General features: G+C 50.5%; 1 protein-coding gene across 1 annotated transcript in view; it reads left to right on the forward strand.

The window, feature by feature from the left end:
- SPSB4 (splA/ryanodine receptor domain and SOCS box containing 4) overlaps nucleotides 1-27,501 on the forward strand; it is a 78,853-nt gene that overhangs the window by 9,694 nt on the left and 41,658 nt on the right. Inside the window, exon 2 of the mRNA XM_044251482.1 lies at nucleotides 6,402-7,248. Within this exon, the coding sequence (XP_044107417.1) occupies nucleotides 6,555-7,248 (694 nt within the window). The 5' untranslated portion in view covers nucleotides 6,402-6,554. The remainder of the gene's footprint in view (nucleotides 1-6,401; nucleotides 7,249-27,501) is intronic.

The raw sequence follows: 27,501 nt of genomic DNA on the forward strand, positions 1-27,501 counted from the left end.
GGGTAGCTCCTGAACCAGGGAGCTGAATGGGCCCTGCACTATTCCAGACTTTACAGACATTCTTGCAAAGGCAGGCAAGGTTAGCACGGAGTTAGCAGCACTTTTTAGGTGAGTCTCAGAGAGGTCACATTCTGGCCCAGGGCCCAGTGGGCAGCTGGGCATTCAAATCCTGCCCTTTGTTCCATTGCATGGTCACAAGTTTTCCACTAGTGGATGTGAGCACTCCGGGCGGACCCTTCCATGGGGCAAGAACTGTTAGAGGTCTGTTAGAGGTCTGCCTTGCTTCACCCCTAGTGTGGCCAGCCTTTGGGATCTGCACCCGCTACTGATGGGGCAGAGGCCCTGAGGTCCCCAGTGACTCAGTGTGGGTCTCCTCTGGCGATGTGGCTTGGCTGTTGCTTTCAAACACATTAAAGGTGTCTTCAACAGCAACAACTCCAAAGCTGGCCTGGTTGTGTACAAAGGGAAAGCAGTTGCCCTTAGACACATCCCGTGCAGGCCACACAGCACTGATCACTCCTGCCTTCGTGCACAGGCCTCATCGTTAGCAGTGAAGAGAAGGTGGGAGAGCATGGGCTTGGCCTACCATGGCCCTGGGGTCTGTCTCAATCCTGCCACTTGCTAGAAACCTCTCTGCATCTGTTTCTTCTTTTGGATAAAGAGGCACATGCCTTCCAGTTCCTGTGAAGCAGCTGTCATGCCACCTGGCACAGAGTGAGTGCAGATACCTACCGTTAGTGATGGAGAAAGACAGAGGAGCATATGTCGTGTGGACTTGGGGTTCAGGACGGGAACAGATCCACTTTTAGCCAGGTCACTTTGCTCAGGCTGCTGCTTCTTGCCACCTCAGTTTCCCAGTCTATTAGAATGGGACTACAAGGTACCTTTAACTGAATTATAAAAGCAGCAGATTCCAATCCCCTCGCAGTCAGATGCACTAGGGCAGACTGTACAGACTTACCGAGATGACCCTGGATGAGTGTTGGCTCTGTTACTTGAATCCCCATACATACCCCGCATCTCTCACAGATTGTCTCGCTTATTTCTCATAATTGGTTGAGGCTCAAGGGCTAAGTGAAGGTTGCTATGAAGCTCCAAAGTGAACAGAGGAAAAAGCAAGTTGTCTTGTTAACTGAACGGCAGTGTCCAGCTTTCTTGTAGACACAGCTGGTTCTCTTTTCCATCTGGGCCCTTTGGGTTAAATACCCCACCCCCACCTCATTCCCCCACCTCTGCCCTCTTGCTCCTCCCTCCTCCCCCACTCCCCACATTAATGGCAGCACACCACACAGAATGTTTTGGACCTTGTTTGTTCACCTTCATCTCTCTGTTGACTCCTCATGTCAACACATTTTTTTCTCCAGCTGCATAGTATTCCATCATATGATTTACTGAAATCTATTTAGCCTTTTTTCCAACATTTTGCTATTACAAACAATGCTGCCTATGTATATGTGTTATATATATATAATATTTGATATACACATGTATTGTTTTATATATAATACATAATATATGTGTGTGATGTATTATACGTATGTATTTAACTCTGCACATTTAATACTGAATAAATACTGGAAGTGGAATGCTAGGTCAAAGGGAATGTGCATTTGCAATTCTGAGAAATTCTGTTAATTCATCCTCCACTGAGGTTATGCCATTTTACCTTCAGGTTAGCAATGTATGTGCCTGACTGCTTCTCCAGAAAGGTGTTATCTAATTTTTTGAGCTTTGCTAATCTGATAGACAAAACCGGCATTTCATTGTAGTTCTAACTTATTTCTCTTTTAGTATGCATTTGGTAGAACATCTCAAAAGAACCATTTGTTTTTCTTTTTGTGTGAACTATTTGTAGTATCTTTCACTTTCTGTATGTGGATTGGTCTTCTCTTACCAATTTATAGTAGTTTGTCATATATTTGTAATTTGTGTCTTAAGTATTTCTCCATATTAAAACAACAAGCTAGTCTAATCTCTTTTATGAGTGCTTTTTACTATGCCATTTGCTTACTTCCCATTTTCATTTCTTATTTCTTATGTTTGGGTCTTCTCTCCCCCTTAAATGATCAGATTAAGTGGTTCATATGTTTTATGGTTTCTTTATTTTAGTCATTGAAGTCCTAGATTTAAAATATATTTAGTAACATCTGAAAATGTTAATTACTTAATTTTAGGTGAAATAACCTGAATAAAGAAAGGCTCATGATGCCATTTTTAAATTTTTTAAAATTTAAATTCAATTAGCCAACATATAAATAAAAAGAAAATTTTGTAGAAAATATTTTTTTGTAGATTAAAAAAAAGATAAAATGAAAGAATTCAAATGCTAATAGTGTTTAACATCTGGTTAATGAGACAGGCAGTGATTTTTAAGTTTTGTACATTTTTGAATTTTCTAGAACTTAAAAATAATTTTAGTGTTTTCTAATTAATAGATTTTAATTTTAAAAGATTTTTATTTATTTATTTGACAGAAAGAGATCACAAGTAGGTAGAGAGGAAGGCAACGGGAAGGAAGAAGCAGGCTCCCTGCCGAGCAGAAAGCCCGATACGGGGCTCCATCCCAGGACCCTGAGATCATGACCTGAGCTGAAAGCAGAAGCTTAACCCACTGAGCCACCCAGGCGCCCCTAGCCTTTAATTTTTAGAGTAGTTTTAGATTTATAGAAAAACTACATAAAAAGGAGGTAGAGTTCCCATATACTCAAACCTAGTTTTCCCTATTATTAACATCTTCCATTAGTATGGTACATTTATCTTAGCTAATGAACCAGTATTGATACCCGGTTATCCGAAGGCTAGGCTTTATTCAGATTTCTTTAGTTTTCACCTAGCATTGTTTCTCTCTTCCAGGACACCATATTAAATTTAGTTGTCGGTAGGCTTCTCTTGGCTGTGACACTTTCTCAGATGTTCCTTGTCTTCAATGGCCTTAACAGTGTTGAGGTGTATTGGTCAGGCCTTTTGCTAGATGCCCCCCATTGGAATTTGTCCTATGTTTTCATTATTAGATTGGGGTTATGGGCTTTGGGGTAGAAGACCGTAGAGATAAAGTACTGTTTCATTACATCATATTATGTCATTTCATGACATACTAAAATGACCATGATATAATAATTAATAACATTATAATAGATAATATGGTAGATTAAGTGATTACATTGGAGAGTTTTTATGTTTTATTGGTTTGGTTTGGTTTTGTGGTATTATTTTCCCCAAAGAACTAGTTCTCAGACTTTTTTATTCTATTATTTTTCTATTTTATTATGCTTAATTCATGTATCTTCATGTTTTAATATTTATTAGTATAAGTACACCAGCCATGATCTACTTTAGTAGGCTCCCACAGACTCCAAGATATGGAATATGTTTTGTTATTCTCACTCTTTCTATTTTCTGCAAATTCTATATACTTTTTTTGTTTTGTTTTGTTTTAAGTTGTTTAGAAGAGAGTTTTAAAAAATATTGAAGGGATGCCTGGGTGGCTCAGTCAGTAAGCATCTCTCTTTGACTCAGGTGATGATCGGTCTTATTAGTTATGGAATTTTGATTTTTATATGTCTTTACTTAATTTGGTTCATTGACCTGTCATAAGCCAGAAAAAGTTATCTTCCTTTACTGTGTATCTCTCCTTGTATTTGCTGTAGCTTTTGCAGTAAATTTTGATGCTGTTACTTGGTGTGTTAGATCTTTAATACTGTTGAGTCTCTCTGCTTTGGATATCTCTCTTATATGTAGTGTACAGTTAGAGTTTTGTCTTGATTTCCAATCTTAGATTTATTTTATTATTATTATTGTTTTAGTTTACCATGGCCATTCATTGACATAGCTAGTCTTTCTGGCTTAGTTTTACTATCATATTTTCTGTCTTTGTGTTATTGTTTCTCATGTTCTTCACACCAAACTCTTTCACTGTGTGGTCTTTTATTTTGTGTTTGTGTTCTTTCTGACAATCTGGGAGGTTTGTGTTTTTTCAGTTCTTCTGGAGGTTTATAACTATGTAAGATGCATTTTAGATTTTTTTTTTTTAGACTGTTCTAGTTGTCTCCCTTCTGAAATAAGTGATCACAAAATTAGTTTACAAATTTCATCACAATTTTTATGTTTTGTACAACTTTTTTTTCTGGTGAATTTTCTTGGTTGCCTTGTTTTTTGTTTTTTTTGTTGTTGTTTTTCTCTTTTCCTCCTTTTTTTCTCCTGTTAGATCTTTGACTCTACCCTATGCTTGTTCCTTTTTGGAAGAGGAGAATCTTCTCTAGATGGACATTTTGCAGTGAATTGATGTAGAGGAAAGGGCAGGAAGTATCTTAGGAGAACAGGATTGCTCCCTGGTTCATGATAATTTCATTCCCAGGACTGGGGTCATGATTTCTTTTGGCCTTGCTTCTACCCAGGTGGCCGAGATCTATAGCCCTGGGCTTCTCCCAGTGCAGGCCCCACCTCCTGTTCTGCCTCATGGACACACTGCTTCCTGCGATGATGGCTGATGGCTGATGGCGGCTGGTGGTTTCCTTTGCTAGTCCCGTCATCCTTTCTCCTCGGGGTGCCCGAGGCAGCTCCCGGGCTTCTGTTTGGGAACCGTTGTTTTTTTCCATCAGGCAGTGCCAGCTCCTGGTCAGCTCTGCCAGCTTTATCCCAGATCTGTGGCCACAGGTGCTCTCTCGCCCCCCATCGGATCTTCTCTGTTTTTGGCAGCCCTTTACTGTTCTTGGCAGTCTTTCCCTAGAAGTTGTGCTTCAGGTTACAAATGTGTTCTAGTTTCGCTGAAGATAACATTTACATTTCTCTTGCTCTTTCTCTTTTATTTTAGGTGATTTGGGATATGAAAAGGAGTAACTGTATTCTGCTATCTTAGAACTGTCTAGTGTTGCACATTTTTATGTGCTCAGGTTTCCACCAGATTAAACATTAGCCAGAGCTCTGGGGATAGGGTTGGCATGCACTGGAGCTGGGGTCTGCAAATAGAAAGGAAATGGGAGTGGAGAATAAACTAGGAGAGTTAACAAGGAATCCGTGGTATCCCTGGTGGGCTGGGCGGCAGCAGTATCCTTTCCTTCTCCACTTGGACTGTGGCTGGGAGGGTGCCACTGTTTAGATGGGAGGAGGTGGCCAGACGGGCCAGGGCATGGAACAGGCCCGCCTCCTGGTTTGCCTCGAGGAATGTTGTTCAGAGCCCAACAGCTCTTCCACCAGAGGGAAGGGCACATGCCTCTGCTCTGGACTGGCTGTGGGGCTCACCTCTCCATCCTTCCCCACATCCAGGGCTTTCCAAGCAGCATGGGCACCCTGGGTTCTGGCTGGCCTCCTAGAGATGGTGGCCAAGTCCTCCTCCCTGAAAACCAGTATCCTGCCTTAGAGGAGGTTGTCCGGGGTCAGTGCTGTTAACCAGTGTTTGTGTCCCCAAAGAAAGAGCATACCCATCCGAAGGGAAGGGGTACTTGTGGGAGGTCCGGGGACAGAACCAGAGAGGAAAACCATGCCCATAGAGTCTCAGGCATGGCCCTTTATATTACTGTCTCACAGATTACCACACTACCCGAGGGCACTACTTTCCCCCATTTTAGAGATGAGGAAACTAGAGTCTAAGAGAGGCTAAAAGACCTTTCTTTGGATGAACAGTTTAGTGATGGAGACAGGGATTTGGACACAGGTCTTTCTGGCTCCAGAGCCCAGACACTAGCCTCCTTATTTCCCTGCCTCCCACTCATCTTGCCATGGAGACTCCACCCAATCCTCAGATTGTTGTCTTGTGTCCGTGCTCATGCTCCTGGGTGAATTTGCTGGATCCTCACTGTGTATCCTCCTTCTTGAGACTGGCTACACTTTAGATACTATTTAAGCTCCCCAGGGAAGTCCAGGTGGGAACCAAAGGGCCACACCTTATACTTCCACATCCCTGTGTCCTGGGCCCTGTCTCTCCTCGGCCTTGGTACAGACCTTGTCCCCTGGGACCAAATACACCTGGGTTCTTCTCCAGGCTCCGTGGTCTTGGGTAAATCACTGTACTTCTCTAGGCTCAGTCCTTATTTCTAAAATAAAATTGTCTATGATTGCTGGAAGAGTAGAACATAGACTCTGAAGCCAGATGATCTCAGTGTGAATCTGAGCTCAACCCATTATTAGCTGTGGGACTTCAGCTAATTCCTTATCCTTTCTCGTCTCTAGTTTTCACAGCTACAAAATGGGAGTAATAATGTACATGTCTCAGAGGGAGGACTTAAGGATTAAATGATAATGTAGACTGTTTGAAACAGTGTCTGGCATATGGAAAGTACTAGATTAATGCCAGATATTGTTATAGTACTTAATTGGTATTATTTATGCATGCAAAGAACCCAGCCTCTGGGCATAAATAGCTGTTTATGCTGTTGTCATAACTGGTGCCCTTTGCTTTCTTCCAGGAGCTTGGGCCTCTGCCCCAGCCCGGTAGAGGCTGTGGAGGTAGACGGTGCAGAAATCTGGTACCCAGCCCGGCAGCCCATCCCTGGTTGTGGGGAGCAGAAGCTCCCACAAGGTAGCGGTGGCCCGCAGCGGCCCCCTCCCCGCAGTGAACCATGGGCCAGAAGCTCTCGGGGAGCCTCAAGTCGGTGGAGGTGCGGGAGCCGGCACTGCGGCCGGCCAAGCGGGAGCTGCAGGGGGCTGAGCCGGGGCGGCCCGCACGGCTAGACCAGCTATTGGACATGCCCGCCGCAGGGCCTGTAGTGCAGCTGCGGCACGCGTGGAACCCCGAGGACCGCTCGCTCAATGTCTTCGTCAAGGATGACGACCGGCTCACCTTCCACCGGCACCCGGTGGCCCAGAGTACGGACGGCATCCGCGGCAAGGTGGGCCATGCCCGCGGCCTGCATGCCTGGCAGATCCACTGGCCGGCACGGCAGCGGGGCACCCATGCCGTAGTTGGCGTGGCCACTGCTCGGGCTCCCCTGCACTCGGTGGGCTACACGGCACTGGTGGGCAGCGACGCCGAGTCATGGGGCTGGGACCTGGGCCGCAGCCGCCTCTACCATGATGGGAAGAACAGGCCCGGAGTGGCCTACCCTGCCTTCCTGGGGCCTGAGGAGGCCTTCGCGCTGCCAGACTCGCTGCTCGTGGTGCTGGACATGGATGAGGGCACCCTCAGCTTCGTCGTGGATGGCCAGTATCTGGGCGTGGCTTTCCGCGGCCTCAAGGGCAAGAAGCTGTACCCGGTGGTGAGTGCCGTGTGGGGCCACTGCGAAGTTACCATGCGCTACATCAATGGCCTTGACCGTAAGTGCTGAGTTGGGCGGGGGACACTGGGGGTTCCAGAGGCTGCCTGTCACTGGAGGCCTTGGGGAGGGCAGCAGTGAGCAGGGGGGCCCCTTGGGATGACCCTGCTGCCTAGAGGACCTGGACGCTAGGACTCTCTCATTTACTGGTTTGGTGGTCTTGTGCTGTGCCTCAGTTTTCCCATCTGCAAAAGTGGCACAAGGATGGTAATCTTGGTCAGGGTTGTTGTGAGGATCAACTAAGATCATAATGTAGGTGAAGTGTGTAGGCCAATGACTGGCACCTAATAAGGGCTTCCTGCCTTGATGCTAATGGTGAATGTTGCTGTCTGCATAAGGGTCATGGAAAATGATGTCTCTGTGTGCAGGGCCTTAAGCTCACAGCAGGAGGGGAGTGGCAGTAGGAGGCATAGTGCCCGCACTTGAATGCCCTGTACTCTGAGCTACTGATAAATAGTAAGTGCTGGTAATAACAACTATCATTTACTGACCGCCTACTGAAGGCAGGGACTGTGAACACCCAATTCCCAGCTCTCCCAGGTGAACTGTCTGCTAAAAGGGGTCACCTGCCCCTCATCTCTATCTGATTATTGCCTCTTGGGAATGAGAGCCAGAAGTCGTAGAATCTTTTGATTTTTTTCAAGAGGACCTACAAGTCTAGATTTGTGTGAAAGGGCCCCATTTTTGAAGCTGGCCACTGCTGAGAACACCACGTGGGCAAATGTAACCCCCTTGCAGGCTATAGACAAGCCCCCGGACTCCTGGAGGTGTCCCTGGCAGCTCTGAGGCCTCTTCTCATTTAACATGCACATGATGCTGTGAGGCAGCCTCAAAATCATGGCAACAACATTGGTTATGGTTTCAGGAGGGAGTCGCTCAGGGAGGCAGGGAGGCGTCCATGGCCGCCCGCTCCGTGGAGCCTTGCGAGCTCATCCTCTCCTCGTCCACACAGGACACTTCCTGCCACACCCCCGATGAAGCTCACAGAGGCAGGGGCTTACAGCCAACATTCCCGTTTATTCGCATCAGATGGGAGCTATAATTGCTCCCATTTCAGAGAGGAGAGAATGGAAAAGCAGAGCTACAGAGAACCAGCCCCCGCCTAGGTTGCCTCCGAGGCCTATTCTTTTCCCAAGCTCCCTCCCTTCAGTTGAGGGACTGAGAGTAACATCCGGGAAAAGAAGTCAAGAGCGACATTTTACTCAAAGTTTATGTTTACCTCAAGTGTAGGGTAGGTTGGCTGTTTTCAAGGGTGGCGGGCCGGTAGAAAGTGGCTGGTGTGCTCAGCTCTCTGGTGTAACAGGGGACATTCTTGCTCAGACTTCATCTTCATGGTTGTTAGATGAAGATTGCCATTCATGGTGAAGTGTTGTTCTGTTTTCTCTGATTAATCAGTTAGATCTAGGAGCAGATGAGTGTGTCCTGAGAAGGGCTAGTTTAATCATCCCAGTGCCTTGTGGAGAATGTCTGGAACCCTCATAGACATGGGGACCAGGCAAACCCCTGTACTAAGAAAACCAACAGCAGCAACAAACACTCTTTTCAAGCAGAACTGGAAAATTTACTTGCCAGAATTTATCTTGGGAGCAGAAGATTGGACTTGGCATACAAGGCTTTGGAGGCTTATGTGCCTTAGTACCGACTGCCTCCCCAGTGCTCAATGGTTTTGTGTCTCTGGTGAGCCATTCTAATGCTTTACAACTCATTTTGTTTCTAAGTAAAATGGGGCAGTATCAAGTCCCTTTCATAGCTGCCGTGAGATTGGTATGGTAGTACCAATTATATGGTGGCTGGGATTACAGGCTGACACTGATAGCCAGCAGGAGTTCCTTGAGCCAATAGTTGGGCCTCCAAGGTGGGCTTTCCCTTGGGTGTTGGGTATTGGTTCACACTCAGCTATTACCTGTTGCTCAGTTTTGGGGTACAAAGCTAAGGTTCTAACGAGGCTGTAGCCGGTGGCTCCCCCATGCGTGTTAGGATCGGGAGCAGTCAAGCCCTAGTATCCTCAGTGCAATGTTGGTGGGGAGCTGGTGGGAAAGGACAGCTGTTCTCGGGGGCATTCTGAGCTCTTGGATCCTTCAGGTGGCTGGAAAAGCTTGGTGCAGATGAAACTTGGCCTGTTCCATTCTCCTCCCCACTGGCAGTGATTTTTGAGGTTGGCTGAAGCTGGAATGCTCATCGGGAGGCAAGAGAAGGCCAAGATGTCATGTGATGCAAGCCTGTAGCATCTGACATTCCGTGTCAGTATTGGCTTGTCTGCTGTCTCACTGGTCTGTTCTCCAGACGGGGGTAAATGTTCTCTATTATGGGCAGGATATGATGGCAGAGAGGGGGACCTCAGCTTTTCTGGGCTTTGAAAGGTCATGGTCAGTCTAGGACAAGCCCTGAGTACAGAGTGACCCACAGGACGTGCTGCCATAGAGTCTGATGAAGCTGGTTGGGAGGGGACTATGTGATGCCTGTAGCCAGTGACGTGGGCTGATGTCTCCCAGGGGTATCCCCTGGGACCAGGAATGGTTTGGCCCTAAGGAGTCCCTGGGCAGAGAATGACCCAGGTGGGGTTCTGTACATGAGAATTCTGAGCCAATGTTGATTGTGCACACGATGTCAGGCTTCCACACTCAGACCCAACAGGGACATGGGGAAGCACAATCAGAGACAGACTCTGGAACAGAAAGGCAGGGCTGCTCTCTGGGATTGCATCCCCAGAAGATCACTGGGGAGAGAAGGGTGCCTGAGGCCCCACACAAACTGTTCGACTCTAGCCCCAGTGCTCACCAGAAGGCTGGGCATAAAGATGACCTCATCTCTCTGAACCTCGGTGTTGTTCTCTGTAAAATGACCATGATAAAGCTCACGGGCACAGAACAGACACATAGCAATGGGTGCTTATGGCTTCCATTAACTAGGCAAGCCAAGCCAGGTCCTGGGTTCATCTATGGATTACAACAAAAGTGGCCTGAATAGAGAAGCTTCTTCTCTAGTGTGACAGAAGTAAGTTGATGGATATCCTTCTCTCGGTGTTTGAGTTTTTATGACTATGAAAGCAAGACTCAAAAAGAACTAACCACATTTAATGATGAAGCATGTGTTTTTTAGGGGTAGAGCTTCTAGAAGCATGTGTTCGTTGGCAGGTAGAGCTTCTAGAAGCATATGTTCATTAGGGGCAGATCTTCTATTAGCTTATGTTCATTGGGGGTAGAGCTTCTAGAAGCTTGTGTTCGTTGGGGGTAGAGTTTCTAGAAGCATGTTTTCATCAGGGGTAGAGTTTCTAGAAGCTTGTGTTTGTTGGGGGTAGAGCTTCTAGAAGCATGTTTTCATCAGGGGTAAAGAGCTTCTAGAAGCATGTATTCATCAGGGGTAGAGCTTCTAGAAGCTGGTGTTCATTGTGGGTGGAGCTTCTAGAAGTTTGTGTTCATTGGGGGTAGAACTTCTAGAAGCGTGTTTTCCGGTTGCAAATACATTCTTCAGCTACAGCATGGAGAAAAGGCAGCTTTACCTCTCAGGGTTTACTGAGAAGAACTGTAGGATGCCCAGGGGCTCTGCCATCTGAAAGCCTGGGACTGAGATCAGGCAAGCAAGTAAGCTGTCTTCAGATGACTGGGCCCACAGCCCAAGTGATAACAGTGATAATAACACACCACCCATATCTACCTCTCACCGAGATGCTTTGCCTGTGCTGGCCTCTATTCTAGGCACTTCACACATTGTCACTCATTTAATCCTTGCAACTACTCTTTCAGCGAATGCCTGTATTATCTCCTTTTACAATGAAGACATTGCAGCCCAGACAGCTTGAGTCAGTTGCTCGAGGTCACACAGTAAGCAGGGGAACCAGGAGACTCAAACTGAGGCACACTGGCCCAACAGGCCCCTTGTGGAGATGTTTGCAGAGGGGGCAGGAAGGGAAGGAACAGGAAAGTCGGCTCCACTAGGCTGGGTGACCACACAGCCAGAGGACCTTTCCTTCAGTGGCAGATCGGGGGAAGACCCGGAGATGCTGTCCCAACCGTACTCTTCCCTCCCGCCTTCATTTCCAGCCCTCAAAGCTCTTGGCTCAGCACAGAGCTCCACAGGGTATTCTGAAAAGCTAGCTGCATCAAGACAGCCCCAGCAGTGTCCCTGAATCAGGCGTGCTTTGGTCGCTAACGGGAAAATGTCACTGAAAGTGTCCCAACTGCTGTGAGGTTTGGCCCCACTGTGAGGTGGGCCGGGCCTTTGGAATCGGCTCCAGGCTGGCTTCCGGAATCACTCCTCTGCTCCCCAGCCCCGCCTGCCCCATGGTGGAGGCCAGGAGGGTTGACAGAACAGCTTTGTCTCCTGTCTTGGAGATCTTGGGTGGTGAGCGGTGCCTGAGCGACACAGCAAGTGGAGAGGAGCCCCAGACAGAGACAGGCGGGTTGGGAGCCCTCGTGGCTGTGATTTCAGGGTCATTACAGTTATACTTCATTTTATGCTACCCATGTTTCGTACTCTGGGCCAAGTGTTCTTTTCTCTCTCTCTCTCTCTCTCTCTTTTCTTAACCCATACAATAAGCTTTGAGGCGATGTTGCTGTTATTTCCATTTTGTAGATGGGAAAATGGAATCTTGGAGAGGTAAAGAATTCATGAACTTGGGCACTTGGGTGGCTCAGTGGGTTAAGCCGCTGCCTTCGGCTCAGGTCATGATCTCAGGGTCCTGGGATCAAGTCCCGCATCGGGCTCTCTGCTCAGCGGGGAGCCTGCTTCCTCCTCTCTCTCTCTCTGCCTACCTCTCTGCCTACTTGTGATCTCTCTCTGTCAAATAAATAAATAAAATATTTAAAAAAAAAAAAAAAAAGAATTCATGAACTTGTTCAAGGCCAAGCAGGTAGCGATTACGAAGGCTGTGCTTCACCCCAGACCATCATCAGCACCCTGTGCCAGACCTTCTGCCGCCTAGGCCAGCTCTGACTCCATTTTGCCCACCACGTCGGACCTGATTCCACAGGGCAGGTGTCGGCAAAGGGGCTCCTTCTCTGAGGGGCGCGGAGAGTGGGAAACCTGGGGCCTCAGAACTAACTGGCAGGGAGGGCTTGTCAACCTGCATCGAGCCGGGGAAGCTGTATTTCCAGACGTTCCTAGATGGTTTAATTGACCTGCCAACAGTATTTATTGGCGCAGCGGCTCAGCAGAAGAGGCTGGCAGCCAGCCAAGGCTTCTGGTATTGATGAAGGCCAGAGAGAGTCTTCGACCAGGCTGAGTACAAGGACACCATCCCCATGCCAGAGCCATCCTCCAGTCAGCGCTGAACTCACCAGCTTTGCTCGACTCCCCTGTGTCTCCCAGGTGCCGTGGTCCTCCCGACCTCCCTGATGTCTAGAAGCAGCTCCTTGGCCCTCCAGCCCCAGGCCTGGCCTCCCCTTCACCCCTCGTGCCCTGTCATGCTGCCCTGAGCACTCTCCCCCACCATGCCCCCCCCGCTCATGCTCTCTCTTGCAATCTCTCTCTCTCTCAAATGGATAAAATCTTTAAAAAAATTTTTTTAAAGATGTTATATATTTATTTGACAGAGAGAGAACACAAGCAGGGGGAGAGGCAGAGGGAGAAGCAGGCTTCCCACCAAACAGGGAGCTTGGTGGGATCATGACCTGAGCCAAAGTCAGACGCTTAACGACTGAGCCACCCAGGTGCCCCTCAAATAGATAAAATCTTTTTTAAAAATGTGCACATTTACTTTTGAAAGGCAAACTGTGCACATAGCAACAAATTTAAATGTTACAATGAAATACCCTCCCACCCATTAGCTCCCTAACTCCTCTCCCTGCTGGCAGCCACCTTAATAGTTTCTCGTGTGTCCTTACAGAAATTTATGACAGAGAAATTTTGCATGAATGTGATCATGCTGTAAACGTTGCTCTGCATCTCACTTCCCCCCTCATAGATTTTGGCAATTATTTAATATGATTACTGGAGAGTTGTCTCATTCTTTATTAATAGCTGTGTGGGTTTTCTTGGTATGGTTGTATCACAATTTATTTTATTCAGACCTTCATTTTTTTGACATAATCTTTGAGAATAAACAATTTACATTTCATTTCTGCCCCCTTCTGGCTAATTAACATCCCCGAGCCTTTGTTTTCCTCTCTCTGCAGTGGGAATAATTATGTGTGCCTTGCGTAGTTGCAGTGAGGATTAGAAATGAAGCAGAAATGTGCGGTCCAGCATGCGGCTCAGAGTAGGGGTGTGTGCCAGAGGGTGCTCTGGGTCTGACCGTGTTTTCTCAGCATCACCTGTGCCATGTCCCATGCTGAGCGCATCTGGGTCCCTTGATGAATCTTGTGAGTGGCTTGGTTTCTAGTTTAAAGTACAGTAGAACCACATTAATTTGCCATGATGGAGGCTTCAAACATGGCACTGGACTAGGAGCATTTGAATTGTAGAATCTGGTGAGTCCTTAGGTGTGGCTTGTGTCAGCACTCAGAGTCCCCTTACTTCTTACCTGCGCGGGGCACCTCTATAATGGGGGTGGGCTGCTATTGCTGCTCTTGCCAGGGCCGAGGCTGATAGCTCTTTGAGTCATGGACTCCCTCCGTGGTGCCCCTTGAAACTGAGCAGATAGTAGGCACTCAGAAAGTGCCTACGAATCTGCTGGCCTCCCGCGACCTGCTGAGCTTTTCTGTTCCCTTCCTCAGGGGGACCGAGTCACAGTTGGCTGGAACAGAGGGAGGCTGGCTAGGAGAGGCCACCCCCTTGAAGCCTGACCCTAGGGTGACCCAGGCCCACCTCTCATTGTGCGTCAAGCACAGCACATCTGTCCTCACACTCGAGCAGGGACCAGGCTGTGCGATGGGCTGGGCCATTCAATTCAGAATCTTGACATTCAGAAAGTGGCCCCTACCCTTTGTTTGCCACAAAAAGGAACAGACTTTCAGCTGAAAGCAGTTTTTGTGGCCTTGCTCTGAGTGTGGGGGTGCCGGGGGGGAGCAGTTCACATTTGAACAGTCAGGAGGTTGACTCTTGGAAGTCCTGCCTGCAGGAAGGGTTCTTTGAAACTCGGGCTCAGTCTGGAGAGTGTCTGCAGTGGGCCACAGCGGAGTCACACACAGGGGCACTGGAAACAATTTGCACCTGCCCTCTTCCTCTCAGAGGGCCTCCATGGGGCCTCATGGGAAGAGCTGGGGCTCCCTCCTCACTGGGCTGCTCATGAGCTGTGACCCTGAGCAAGTCGGCTCACACCAGAGCCTCAGTTTCTTTATCTGTAATAGTAATAGAAACATACTATGCCACAGGCGTCGGGATTGTGGTTGTGTCTGGCCCATAGAAGATACTGGGAAAAGTCGGTTTAAAAAATCACCAATTATGACTGTCACAACTCCCGTAGATTGGTAAAATTACTGCTAGTGTTATTAAAGGTGGAAATAATTATTGTTATTAATTTTGGTCTGAGGGATCTCACCTAAGGGAGTATGTTGGTTTGGGGGAGGTTTTTGTTTCCTTTCTCCTTCAGATACTTGATGGAAATGCCGCCTGAGGTTCAGAGACCACTGTGAGCTTGTTATAAATGAGCTGGGAATGTTGAGCCTTCCCCACGAGCAGTTTCAAAGGTTTCCAGCTAAGCGTCCGGTTTAAGTGTTTTGTAGTTTCTGGTGGTGACTTGCTTGGTGAGTGTGTGCTCAGCAAGGATGTCCAAATAAACGGGCTCCTCCCCAGCTGTGGCCCACGTGTGTCGTCAGTGGGGACGAGCTGCTGAGAGGCCGGGCCTGAGGGGCACCATCTGGCTCTGAACAGATGGCCACGAGGCCCGGCTGTGGCTAGCCCCTGCTGGACCCTTGGAGGAAAGGGAAGGGGCAAGAGGTGGCCGGGAGGAGCTGGCAGGCAGGTGAGGGCAGGCCCCAGGCAAAGGAGCGGGAACAGATGCTGTCTGGTGGCTGGGGCCAGACCCTCACTTTACAGGTGGGAGCTGAATGGACCAGAGAGCTGGGAGGACTTGCCCAAGGTCACTGGCTAATTAGCAGTAGAACCAGACCTAACCTTGCCTCCAATCCTCCTTGAAATGCACCTCACCAGAAACAAGACAGTGAGAATTCAATGCAGTCTGTAAGTTTGTGCTGAAAACCCCTGACACAGATGACAGAGGACATAGGAGTTTAGGAGGAGAATGATGCTTTCCTAAGAAGTGGCCTTGGCAGCTTGGGCAGTGTTGCGACCCTCCATGGCTTCCCTGGGCCTCCTGCATGTTGGAGGCCCTGTCTCCACCCTGCTCAGACCACAAAGCAGGGAGTCCCCTGCTCCCACCTTCCACTTCTCTAACCCCCACTCTGATCCTGCAGCCAAGCCAGTCTGCTTACTCCTCCATGCCTTGCTCTGTGCTAACGTCTTTGTTGGAAACAGCCTGTTTCCACCCAACAAAGCCTGCTGTGACCAAGCCTGGCTCTGCCCACCAGCCGACCTGCCTGGCTGACCTGAGGGCCGTTCCTGCACCTTCCCGCCTAACTCCCCACCCTCCCACTGTCCAGCTGTGCCTTCCTCCCTTTCCCAACCAGCCCCACTTTTCTCTTGTTCTCATCCTCCCCAGCCACCACGTGATTCAGTTTCCCTGTCCTGGAGCCCAAATTCACCCAGTTACCAGCAAGGTACACACAAGAAAATCCATGACTTTTCCTTGCGGCCAACTTTGTTTGGGAAAGGATTACTGCAAATAGAAACAGCTCTTTGTTTAACAGTCATCGATTGAGCACCTACAAAAGGCCAAACACCTCTTGGAGCTGCTCGTGTGTCTCATTGTCTCATTTAAACTCCCACAGTCCCATACAAATGCTCATAAGGTGCCCCAGGCGCAGCAGCTCATTTCATCCCAACAGATGAGGACAAGGTACTGTCCCCCACTCCCCGCACCAGGAGCCCGAGGCCAAGGAGGGCAGAGAGGCAGCCATCCACACAGGGATCCGGGTGGCCAGCGATTCAGGTGGCCAGTAGCATCCCCACCTCTAACCTCCGGGCCCATCAGGTCACGGCGAGTCTTCCGCCAGCTTTTCCTTCAGCTTTGCTGGTGGTCTCGGGCCCTAGCAGGAGGGTTTACTGAAGCCGGCATCAGCAGTCTGGCTGCCACAGCATTTCCAGACCCCAGACGCAGGACAGCCAGGCTGAGCTCCTTCTCACCGGTGCCCCTGAGAATGGCGCAGCCATGGCGTGGGGGCTGCGGGGCTGGCAAGAAACCGGGTCAGCAGACTTGCAGGATGGGGTTTAAACAACTGGGGAAGGCGAACAGCCTCACCAGCTGGCAGCACCATGTTTGCTGCACCTCCCAGTCGTGTCCCCTGGTTAAGGCAAGGGGGCAGTTAGCATGACTTACAGCCCAGCCAGACACTAATAAGGCTGCTTGTCTGAAGCCTTCCATAATTCAAGTTAAGCCTGTGCCGTTTAATGGCCTTTCTTCATCAGATCCTCCAAGACTCGGTGCCTCCTTAATGATTTATTTGCTTGGGATGAAATTAAGCCGAGACAGCGTGAGCTTGGAAAATACTGCCGTGCTGGTTCTCCCCAGTTCTTCCTCCTCAGTGGCAGCCGCTTCTATAAATAGAGCTGTGAGCCCCGCCTCCTGACCCTTCTGCGGGTGGGGGGGGGCAGTGGGCACTGGCTGCCCTGTCATGATCCTCTGGGACCTCAGCCGGTGAGACACCTGATACCCCAAGGTGGGGGGGACCCCACTGGGGAGCCACAAGGGGCCAGAGCTGCCACCAAAGACATTGTCGCCTTGGCTTTGGAAACATTTAAGTAGAAGTGTCTGAGTTGATCGTTTGGAGCTCCAGCCTTGTTCTGGATCTCGCTTCACCCTGCTGATATTTCTCCCTCAAAAACGCATTTCACGAGGTGTCCCAGTGAGGGCAGGTTTGCTTCTGGTGTTCAGTAAGGTGGAGGACAGCTCTCTGCCCAGTATTGGGTCCTGGCTCAGAGGGGCATGGGGAATCCCGTTCATCTCCCTAAGCATGGCCACCTCTGGGTGAAGGACCAGCGTCACAGCGGATGGCCACTCACAGGGCTCACCTGGAGGCTGGGTGCCGGGTGAGGGTGGGACGTTTAGTCCAGCTCCTCTGGAGTTCAGAAGACTCAGGTTGTCTTGGGAACGGGCTGAGTGTGGTGCGGTGTGAGGACTGAGAGGGTCAGAAACCCTGCTGCTGTCTCAACTGCACGTCTGCCCTAGGCTCCCTCCCACCCACCTGTTCCCAACCTCTGCGGCATCTTTTCTGGTTCCCTCATAACTCAGGCACCTCTTGGTGTAGGCTGACTCAGACCCTGGCCCGACTCCTGTGTCTCACCCTAGCTGGCACCATGTTTTCCCAGGTCATGTTTTAAAATCCTGAGGGGGTCTGATTGGTCCAGTGCTTCTCTTCAGGTGTAGGGAGAGGGTGCCCCCCGGCCCCCTGGTTGCCTGTTGCTGGGTGGGGTCCTACCTGCTGGTTCCCTTAGCTGCAGAGAGTCCTGGAGCTGGTCACTAGCACGCTTGCCTGGACATCAGCATCCCTCAGGGGTCATGTAAAAACACAGATTTCAGCTGTCTCTCCTCTGTAACATCAGTGGATCCAGGAGTGTGCGTGTGTGTGTGTGTGTGTGTGTGCGCGTGACACCAACCTCCCGCCTGATTATGCCACCAGTCTAGCACTAGTTAGAAGTCAGCTGCTTGGGAAGCCTGGCTGGCAGGAGACTACTGGGGTGCAGTAGTGGGAGGGTGTCAGGTCACTTAGAGAGAGAGTATGCTACATTAGCCAAGCAGTGATGCCCCAGACTTATAGGAACTGGTTATTGGGAACCATGGTCCAAGCCAAAAGCAGGTGATGGGCTCCAAGTCTTAGCTGGCATGGGCATGGGGCACCTGAATATCATTCGTATTGGCTCCGGCACCAAGGAAACAGATGTTTAGTCCATGCAGCCAAAGTGTCGGTACTGGGGGCTGGAGTTTGGAGAGGCTGCTTTACTCCCCTGGTTTCTTCCTGGGGTATCCCGAGGGGCATCAGGGTTGATCTGTGCATCGTGGGGAGGCACGTCCCCAGTCAGCCTCTCAGCCAGGGCCCAGGAGGGGCAGTGTTGCCGTGGGTGTGGGAGGGTCGAGGTGCATGGTGACCTCCCAGGTCACTGCTGCTCTCCCCCCACTGGTGGAGGCCAGATCATCCCGTCCCCTCTGCCCTTGTGTCCCAGCATCTGGCACAGGGTGGGTTCTCAGTGGCCATCTACTGAATGAGTGACTGGATACCTCAGGCCCACATGGCAGGGTGAAAAACACCACAGCTTCAGGGGGAGAACAAGGCCCAGAGAAAGAGCACATTCTTCCTATAGCCTCTGCACAGAAGAAAGAGTTCACAGGCTTCCCGTTGAACCTTCGGGGAAGGGAATCCTAAGAACTTTCCAATTAGCCAGGAATAGTAACCTGGAATTAGTCGCACTCTGCCCAGAGCCGCTAATTTGATCTCGGTATAAATAAGCCATTGCTCTTCCCTCAACCACAAACGGTCCTTCGTGGGCCAGTGTGCTCCGCAGTGTAAGGAGGTGATTTATCCTTCCACTCGGTGTTTGTGAAGAGCCTGACCTGTGCTGACCTGTGCTGACCTGGGCCAGGAGCTGGGCTGCGGTAGAGAGCAAGGCAGGCCCACTTTCCACTCTCCACAGAGCCACAGTCCGCTGAACGGCCATGGTCACAATGAGAGAGGCTTTGTAACAGTCAATCAGTCCACGACTATTTTTTTAAACATCTCCTATGCACCAGGCACGGGGGTTACTGTGATGACAACTTAGGAGGAGAGACAGAAACAGAAGAAAACAAATCTATGATAAATCTAGATATAGAGAAATGTGACGAAATGAGCAAAATAGGAGACTGTGATAGGGAAGGAGGGGTGTCTCCCGGCTGCTGCCGGGGAAGGGCACTGGAGACCTATATGGTAAGGTGGAGACAGCCCTAGGAAGATCTGGGGAACACTGAATTGGTGGGTAGGGCAAGGCTGGGCACGGTGCAGGGGGAGTGAAGACTGTGAGATGTAAGGGTTGGCCGAGGCCGGGCTTGGGGGCCTGCCGGCTGTGGCATTTTCTTCTCTCCTACAGACTCGGATGATTCACTGTTTTTTAAAAAGTTGTAAACAGCCTTATTCTAAAGAAGTAATATTTAAAGTTCCTTTTCCACTGGGACAGGCCTCCTGGTTCTACCAAATGACCCATTGTTGGAACTTTGGTGAAAGTGGCCTTTGATTGAGGTGGGTATTGCTATTTCCATTTTACAGATGGTTGATTGAGGTTCAGAAAGTTTGGGAGCCTTGCCGGGGCTGCACTGTGAGTGGGGGAGCTGATTTGAACCCCATCTATAATTTTTCCACATTGTCACTACTCCAGAAGCAGATTCTAGGGGGTGTGTGTGTATGTGTGTGTCTGAACACAGTGGGACTCCATAGGTCTATTAAGAGCCATCTGGCCAGTCAGCTAAGAGAAGTGACCTCCATGGTGCGGGGAAACCCATGTGGGCCTGGGCAAGTGTCTGTCCCGCATGGTTCTTTTGTTCCTTCGTGTTGTTGAGTGAACCATGGCTGGGGATTTGTGGTTCACAGTCTTCCCTCTCTGGGTGGTAGGTGGGTGGGTGACCGAGGGCTTGGAGCCCACCCCACCACCATGGATGGCCAAGGTCTGGGCCAGCCACTATCCACTATGCTATGACTTCTTCATGTCCTTGGCTGCATCCTGGGAAGGCGGACATGTGGGTGGGTTTTGGGCCAGTGGACTCTGCCTTCTCTTCAGTCCCTTGACACGGTAGAGCCCCGGGGTTTTGACAGGTGTCTGTTGGCTTGGGCGTTTGTCACTTCAGGCTGGGTGAGCCATCCAGGAGGTACATGGCAGTGGGGGACTCTGTTTCCCTTTTGGCTGGCCCCATCGGCTTCTCTCAGCTCTTCAAGGTGTTGTGGCAAAATGGATTGTTCAGATATGTGAGAGTTGAAAAAACATTCTCAAGCTGGACTGACTTGATTAACCCAGAGTCTGGTGTTAGATGGAAAAGAGGGAAGAAAGGGGTCAGGTCCTGGAAAAAATGCCAGACTTGGAGCCAGAAAAGCTGGCTCCGCCCATTCCAGTTTGGCCACCAGCCATGTGTGACCTTAGGCAAGTCATCTCCTGTCTCTGTGCCTTTATTTCTCCACTGCAGGAAGGAGGGGATTAGAGAAGATGACCTCAAAGGATCTCCATTGTTCTGTGCTAATACTCAGAGACTCTGCACCTCAGAGTTTTTGAATGACAAAAATTTCACACTGCCGTGCTGTCCGGGAGAGCAGCCGCTAGCCGCATGCGGCTACTTACATTTAAGTTTAAGTGAATTAAAGTTCGATGAAAAATTCAGCCACATTCAAGTGTCCCTAGCATCGTGCGGCCGGTGGCTACCACAAGTTCTAGTGGTCAGTGCTGCCGTGGGACCCCTGGGGAGGACTGGGGAACCTAATGGCAGGTTGCAGGCCCCTGTGACCATCATGGGAAATTCTGGAGTCAGTGCCGGGAGGGGGGTTCAGCTCTCTGGGCCTGGCTTGAGCAGGGTGAGCGTGGGAAGAGGATTCGGCACAGATGCCCCTCCAGAGTGTTGTCACACCCAGGAAGCCTTAGAGAAGGGAACAGGTCCTGGGTGGAGAGGGCCAAGAGGTGGGGCGGTAACGGGAGGTATGCCAGGAATGCCAGAGAGGAGGGCCTGGGGACAGCAGCAGCCAGGAGCCCCATCTGGGGAGGGGCGGCTGCTGCAAGAAGTCGAAGGCCAAAACCCAGACCCCTGCCCCTGGGTTCAGGATCGGGTAGCAGCTGCGCCCCTTGCTAGGTCTGTGTCCTTGGGCCAATTCCTGAGCCCACGGAGCCTCCACTTCCTCATGGGTGAAAGGGGAGAAATGAGAGAAGGGTTTTATGGAGATGAAATAACACCAGACTCTTCGAAAGCCCACTGTAAATGCTAAAGCCAAATCATGTCGGAGACTGCTTTCCAGGGAGAGCACCGTGGGCTCTCCCTGCTGACTTGTAATCGTAGACTGGCCTCAGGTGCGATTTTAAGGTTCGGGGCATCTGTCCTGCCTTTCCAACTGTACAGTGGGCTTTTCAGAGAAGGGGACTAGCACGTTCTCCACGCGTTCCCTCCCCCCCCACACGCTGGCGCTCTCCCTTCACATAATTGAACACAAAGACACTGGTGGCCGCAACGCCGGGGGCCGTGCAAGCTTGGCCTCCTTGCTCCAGAACCAGTGGCCTCTCACCAGCACACGGTCATGCTTCGAGAGTTGTTGAACACTTTCCTTATCCCTGACATGTATGCACATCTGACTAGCTCTGGTTGTCCTTTTCCAAACCCACCGCAAATCTCAGGCTCTGACCCCAGCCCCACGGTGTGTAAACAAACCAAGGGCAGAGGTCAAAGACCAGAGCTGGGCTTTGCCCCCACCTCACATAGCCCTCTTGGAGGAAGGAGCCTGGTGTCTGGTTTCATCTTGGGGGCACCCCTCTGCATGCAGAAATCAACTTTTCATCTGCATTCCTAGCCGGGAGGTGACACTTCTGGTTGGCTTGTTGATGACGGATGGCCCGCTACACACCAGCCCTGGGGAGCTTCATTGCTTGGGCTGGCTCTGGCTTTTCGTGAAATTTGCTTTGTGGACATGCAGAACACAGAGAGGCAAGCTCGAGTCCCAGCAGAGCCACCTTTCCTGCCACAGAACCAGGGTGCTTTCCAACAAGAGTGGCAGTGAAGATAAATCAGAGAACCATTTGATAAACATCTCCCTGCCCCAAACAGTGTTTTATATATATATATATATATATATATATATATATGTGCATTCGATCCTTTTGGCCCCATGTGGGTGATGTTAAATACCCATTTCCTAGATGACAAAACTGAGGCTGGGAGACCTAAAAGATCACAGGCCTAGGGCTGGAATTGGAGCCTTATCTGACTCCAAGTTAAAAGCCTCCCTTTCCAAAGGATGTCCCAAAGGCCTCCTTTCTTGTTCCTGATACCTTTCTGCTAATCACAGTGAGCTGTAGCAGGGTCTTTAAACCAACTGATATGCCCAATGGCAGCCCTGTTTTCCTTGCTTAGCCTCAGCTTGATGATCTGAATGTCTCTAGATGCATGTTTAAGGCCAGGTTTTGCTGAGCTGTGTCACCTTGGCCAGCCACAGGGACCCCACCCCCACCCCAAGCCTCACGTGTCCTCACTGGACAGCGAGGACACCATGCATGTGCAAGGGCCTAGAGGGGTAGAGCACAGGTCCGTGGCTTCCCCCAGCTGGTTTGGAGGGCCCATGGGAAATGTGCTTTGTGGCTTCTCTGATGTGCCTCTGCTACCCAACCCCCCCCACCCCAAATAGAACCCTGGGTGCGCCCCTCTTCATTCAGGACATGTCCTGCTGAGGACATGGGGCAGGCATGGGCCCCGTGTTCTGAGCCTCCTGCCAGGAGGGAGCGCCAGCTGGCTCTGCCCCAGAAAGCAGACAGAGAGGGGGTCTTAGGTGCACCCCTTTCTCCAGGGTGGCCCAAGGAGACGTGCCCTGGGCGTGGCCTCCCTCAGGAAGGCCCCTTGAACCTCCAGCACCAGAGTAGGGCCCCCAGTCCTCAGACCAGCATCCACACCTCACCAGGTACATTTCGGCCCTACACCTTTGTTTCTGCTACGCCCCTGCCTGGATGCCAGCCCCACTTCTCCATCTGCCTAAGTTAGCCTTTCTCCAGACTCCAAGAGATGCCAGTTTCGTTTTCTGGTCCTCTCTGGTGCTCTCAGTCCACAGTAACCACCCCATTGTGTGCTCTTGGGGCACATGTGGCTGGACAGAGGGAGTCTGCAAGGGTGTGTAACCTGCACTGCCACCTTCTTTGTGACTAATCTTCAGACAGCTTTTCTCTGGGGCTCCTCTTTATGGACTTTCGCCCCTGTTACCTCTTCCTCCACTAACTCCAGAACCCCCAAGGCCCCTCAGGGCAGAGGGTAAAGGCTCTGAATTGGGCAGAAAGCCCCAGGATGAATCCTACCTAGGCTGTGGGACTCTGCACTTTTGCTTGGTTGTTGTCTGTAAAATGGGCTAATAATGGCCTGCTGGAGGGTGGCAGAAAGTGACCGGGGAGCTCACACAGTGTCCGAGGCCAGCATCACTGGATGGAGCTCGTGTGGATTTGTGTCTTCTCGCAGACGGTAACAGCACGTGATATAGTCCCAGGCAGATAGTGGGCACACAATAAAGACTTCTCGTTTTTTTCCAGTACTTTCTTTTGTAATGTTTCTCCATTAAAAGCAACCTGAGGCCTTCCAAGGCCCAGAGCAGAAGCTCCGTGCTTTCTCAGTCTTGGAGGGGGCTCCTGCCTGGCCCTCCCCTCCTCTTCCCCCACACCCCTTCCCTGGCCTCTCTGTGCCCTCCTATCCATGCCGCCCAGACCACTGCAGTGGCCTATAAATCAAACCTGTCCCTGGAGACCTCTGACCCAAACCAGATGGCCATACAAAGACAGCACAGAGTAAGCTCAGCTTCCAACAATGCTTGACCCCTCCCCTGCCTGACCCAGGGCCCTGGAGCTCCTTGCAGCTGCCCTGTCAATCACTCCCCATCGGTGATCCGAGCTCTAGCTGGGGGCCGTGACCTGTCTTAAAGACATTACATGGAGCCATATAAAGATCTCTAGAGGGTTTGTGGTGCCTACTTTCTGTGCCACAGCCAGGAGCTTGGCCCAATAGCCCGAGCTGGTATACTCTGTGCCACTGTTTACCCGTCCTCCAGGAAGCCTTCCCTGGCTGCAGCAGCTACTGCAGCTTTGATGGTACAGAATGTTCCCTCTGCCTGGGTCCACAGGGAAATGTGGACACTGCCCTTGACAGGGCACCCAGGGACAGTCGGGGGTCATTACAGGACCAGGTATTAGGGCCTACAGTTGAGCATGACCCAGAGCACCCGGAGAACTCTGAAGGTGGCTCTACTATAGTATGCCTTGGAATCTAGGACAGCTTCCCAGGGAGGAACACTCAAGCTGAGTTTTGGATGAGTTGGTATTTGCCAAACAAAAGGGAGTGTGTTTCAGAGAGGGGAAGACCAGCACGTGGCAGGGGCAGGCACAGGGTGTGAAGCCGTGTGATAGATTCAGGGGTTGACAAATTGGAGACCCTGCTGGAAGTACACCTGGGGGAGTTAGTGGAGGCGAGATGTGTATCGATACAAATTAGGTCTGGTCGTCTGGGACCAAAAATTCCCAGTAAGATAGGCTTCAACAAGAAGAGAGGTTCATTTCTCTTTCATTTAAGAGGCATCAAGAAGTAGGCAGTCCAAGGATGTTGTGAGGCTCCATGAGGTGATCAATGCTCCAGGTTCCTTCTCCCTGTTATTCTACATTCCCAGCTTGTGACTTCCATTCCCAAAGGTACCTTATGGTCCAGAATGGCTGCCAGAGCTCCAGCTTTTGCACCCACACTTCAGGCAGTAGGGCAGAAGAAAAGGAGGGCACAGTGTTTCCTTTAAAAAAGATGTCTCAGAAACACCACACCATGCTTCTGTGTTATAGCTTAATGGCCAAAATGTGATCATATACCATTGTTAGCTGCAAGGAAGATGAGAACTGTAGTTCTTATCAGTCGGTGCAGCTTGTAACACTGTTCTGCTGTAAAGGATCCTGAGGCCCTGCCTTGCCTCTGTGGGAAAGAACTCTGCTCAGTTAGCAATGCCGCCCTTTGCTGTGGGCATGGAGCCAACAACACACAGCCCTGATCTTGTCTTGCTGGTCTCCTACCAGAAGGTCCTCTCCCCAGGGATCCCCAAGATGTTTGGTGCCGTTCCTGCAAACAGAGCCAGGCACTTGGTCAGTCCTTCTCCAAAGTCCCAAAGCTCAGCAGAAATTCCAGGCAAGTTTTCTGGGTGTTTTGCAGTCTGATTTTGTTTCTGACCTCCCACCCCCTTAACATACCCATTGCCCTTCTGCAAGCCTGGAGTCTGGACAGAATGGTCTGTGTAGTTAGAGCCCGGACTAGGAAGACAAGAAAGAGATACAGTGTCGGTGAATCCCCGAAGCCTCCTCCCTCAGTGCGAGGTCTTCCAGGATGTAATAATACAGAAGGAATCTGAGGGAAGTTTGAAGCCATTTTATTTTCACAGCTGGAAATGCCTTTTCTCCTGGTTTAATTTCACACCTGCTGAGTGTCAGAACCCCACTCCCTTTAGCTGTGGAATGGGGCTAATACCACCTACCTTGAGGGGTGGTTGGGAGAATCACATGGAATAAGAGAGGGCACAGCAGGGAAGAGACACAGAGGATAACAGTTAGGAGCTCTGGCATCCAGCTGCCTGGGTTCCAATCCTGGCTATGCTGGTGGTTACTGGGTGGCCTTGCCTATGTGACTTAACTTCTCTGTGCCTTGGTTTCCTTTTGTGAAATTTGGGATGCTAATAATAGTACCCACCTTGCTGAGCTGTGGTAAGACTCTCACATATGATAATACACTTAGTGGGCTTAGAGTGCAGCACATGGTGTATGTGTATAAGAGGTTCTGTCTCTGAAGGACAGCAACTGTGGGATGGGGGGTGGGGAGGGCTGGGCTTTGATTCTGGGTAAATTACTTCTCTTTGCTCTTTCCTCATTTGTAAAGAAAGGGAAACACGACCTGTCTTGCAGCATGAGTGTTTGTGACAGAATAGCTATAAAGCAACACACAGAACACCTGACAAGTCAGAAATCCCGGGAAGATTTTAATAATGATACTATGTGCCCCGCTCTGTGAATAGCTCCTCTGCCTAAACACTTGAGAAGTAGGCTGCTCTTAACATTATTCCGGGAGCAACTGAGCCTAGAAATTTGCCCAAGGTCACACGACTGGTGAGAAACGAAGTTGAAATTTGACTCCCTGGGTGAACTGACCTAGAGCCTAGATTGTTCTGCTTGGGAATATGAAAGCAGCAGCCCTGGGTTTAAGTGGGGAAGGGCTGGTGGGGGAAGAGGGTTCAGAGCTTTAGGGACAGCTACCCCTGAGGGGACACACAGCAGAGGACCAGGGCTCCTGAGACGAGCCGTTGTAGTCAGATTTGCACACAGGGCCTTGTCCCTGGCTCAGAAGACGAGCTCCCTGGGCCTGGCTCAGAGGAGGGCTGCCCTTGCAGGCCTCGGGTGATGGGCAGTGTAGACAGCAGCATGGCTACAGTGGGTGACAGGCATGAAAGGCAAAGGGGTGAGGCTAAGGCAGGCCTAGACCTCTCAGCTACATTTAGACTTTAGCTAAACAGGAGGAGCTGGAGGAGCATGAAGAAAGCCACATTTCTGGAGGATTTGCAATATGTGGAGGGGTAGCAGGCACTGTGGACTCTAGGCAGACAAGACTGGAGAGGAGGGTGGAGGAGGGGCAGGCCACGCGGGGAGGTTCCCCAGGAGGACAGACCTGGCAGGAGGGGAAAAGTGTAGGGTATGCTGGTGGAGCCCCAGTTTCTGGGTTCCCAACCATGTCAGGACCTGTGACGGCTGCTTTATAGCGTGATCTCGTTTGATCCTCAAATAGTGCTGGGAAATGAGTGTGACATACCCAATTTCCAGATGAGGAAGCAGAGGCTCAGGAGGTGAAGTGGCTGGCCTGAGGTTGCACAGCCTGGGCACAGCTGAGCTGGACCCAGAGCCGAGTACTAAGGGCCTGGCACTGCACTCCCTGCTCCCCTCCCAGGCCGCCTTCCCCGAGGAGGGGGCAAGGCAGAGTGGGAAGGGACTGTGCCAAGTGAAGAGCTGCTGCTTGGTCTGCCGTGGCGGGGGCGGGGGCGGGGACACTTCTATGTTTACAACCTTAAGGAATAGACTTTTCTTTAGGAAGCAAAAGTTTGGTTGTGCTCAGTGAGCAGGAAAATGGAAGTGACCCTGGAGCAGAGATTTAAAGCCCTGTTGGCCATTTAGGCAGCTCTGTGTTTAATAGCTTGGGAGCCCAGCGTCAGAGCGATAAATCGGCTCTGCGCCGGGAGGTGGGGACTGGGCCTCCTGGGGTCTCCCAGCTCTCTGCGTTCCATCCATCGGGAAGCAAACCTCCTGCCAACCCAACTTGGAAAGGGATGGGGTGGCCAGCCACCCACTCCCCTCCCTGGGACTGCAGGGGCCATTAGCACTGGCTTCAAGGGAAGGTGTTGCCAGTGTTTTTACACAGAGAACACAGAAAGGACACAGGATTATACATACATAGATGCACAAGTACTAAATAAATATGTGCAAATCCAGACTATAAAAAACAATGCTAGAGCATTCTTCTCCAAACAGGTTATCGAAGGTTACTTCTAGGTGGGCAAGAGGA

The sequence above is a fragment of the Neovison vison genome, chromosome 6 (assembly GCF_020171115.1).
Source record: "Neovison vison isolate M4711 chromosome 6, ASM_NN_V1, whole genome shotgun sequence".
Taxonomy (NCBI): Eukaryota; Metazoa; Chordata; class Mammalia; order Carnivora; family Mustelidae; genus Neogale; species Neogale vison.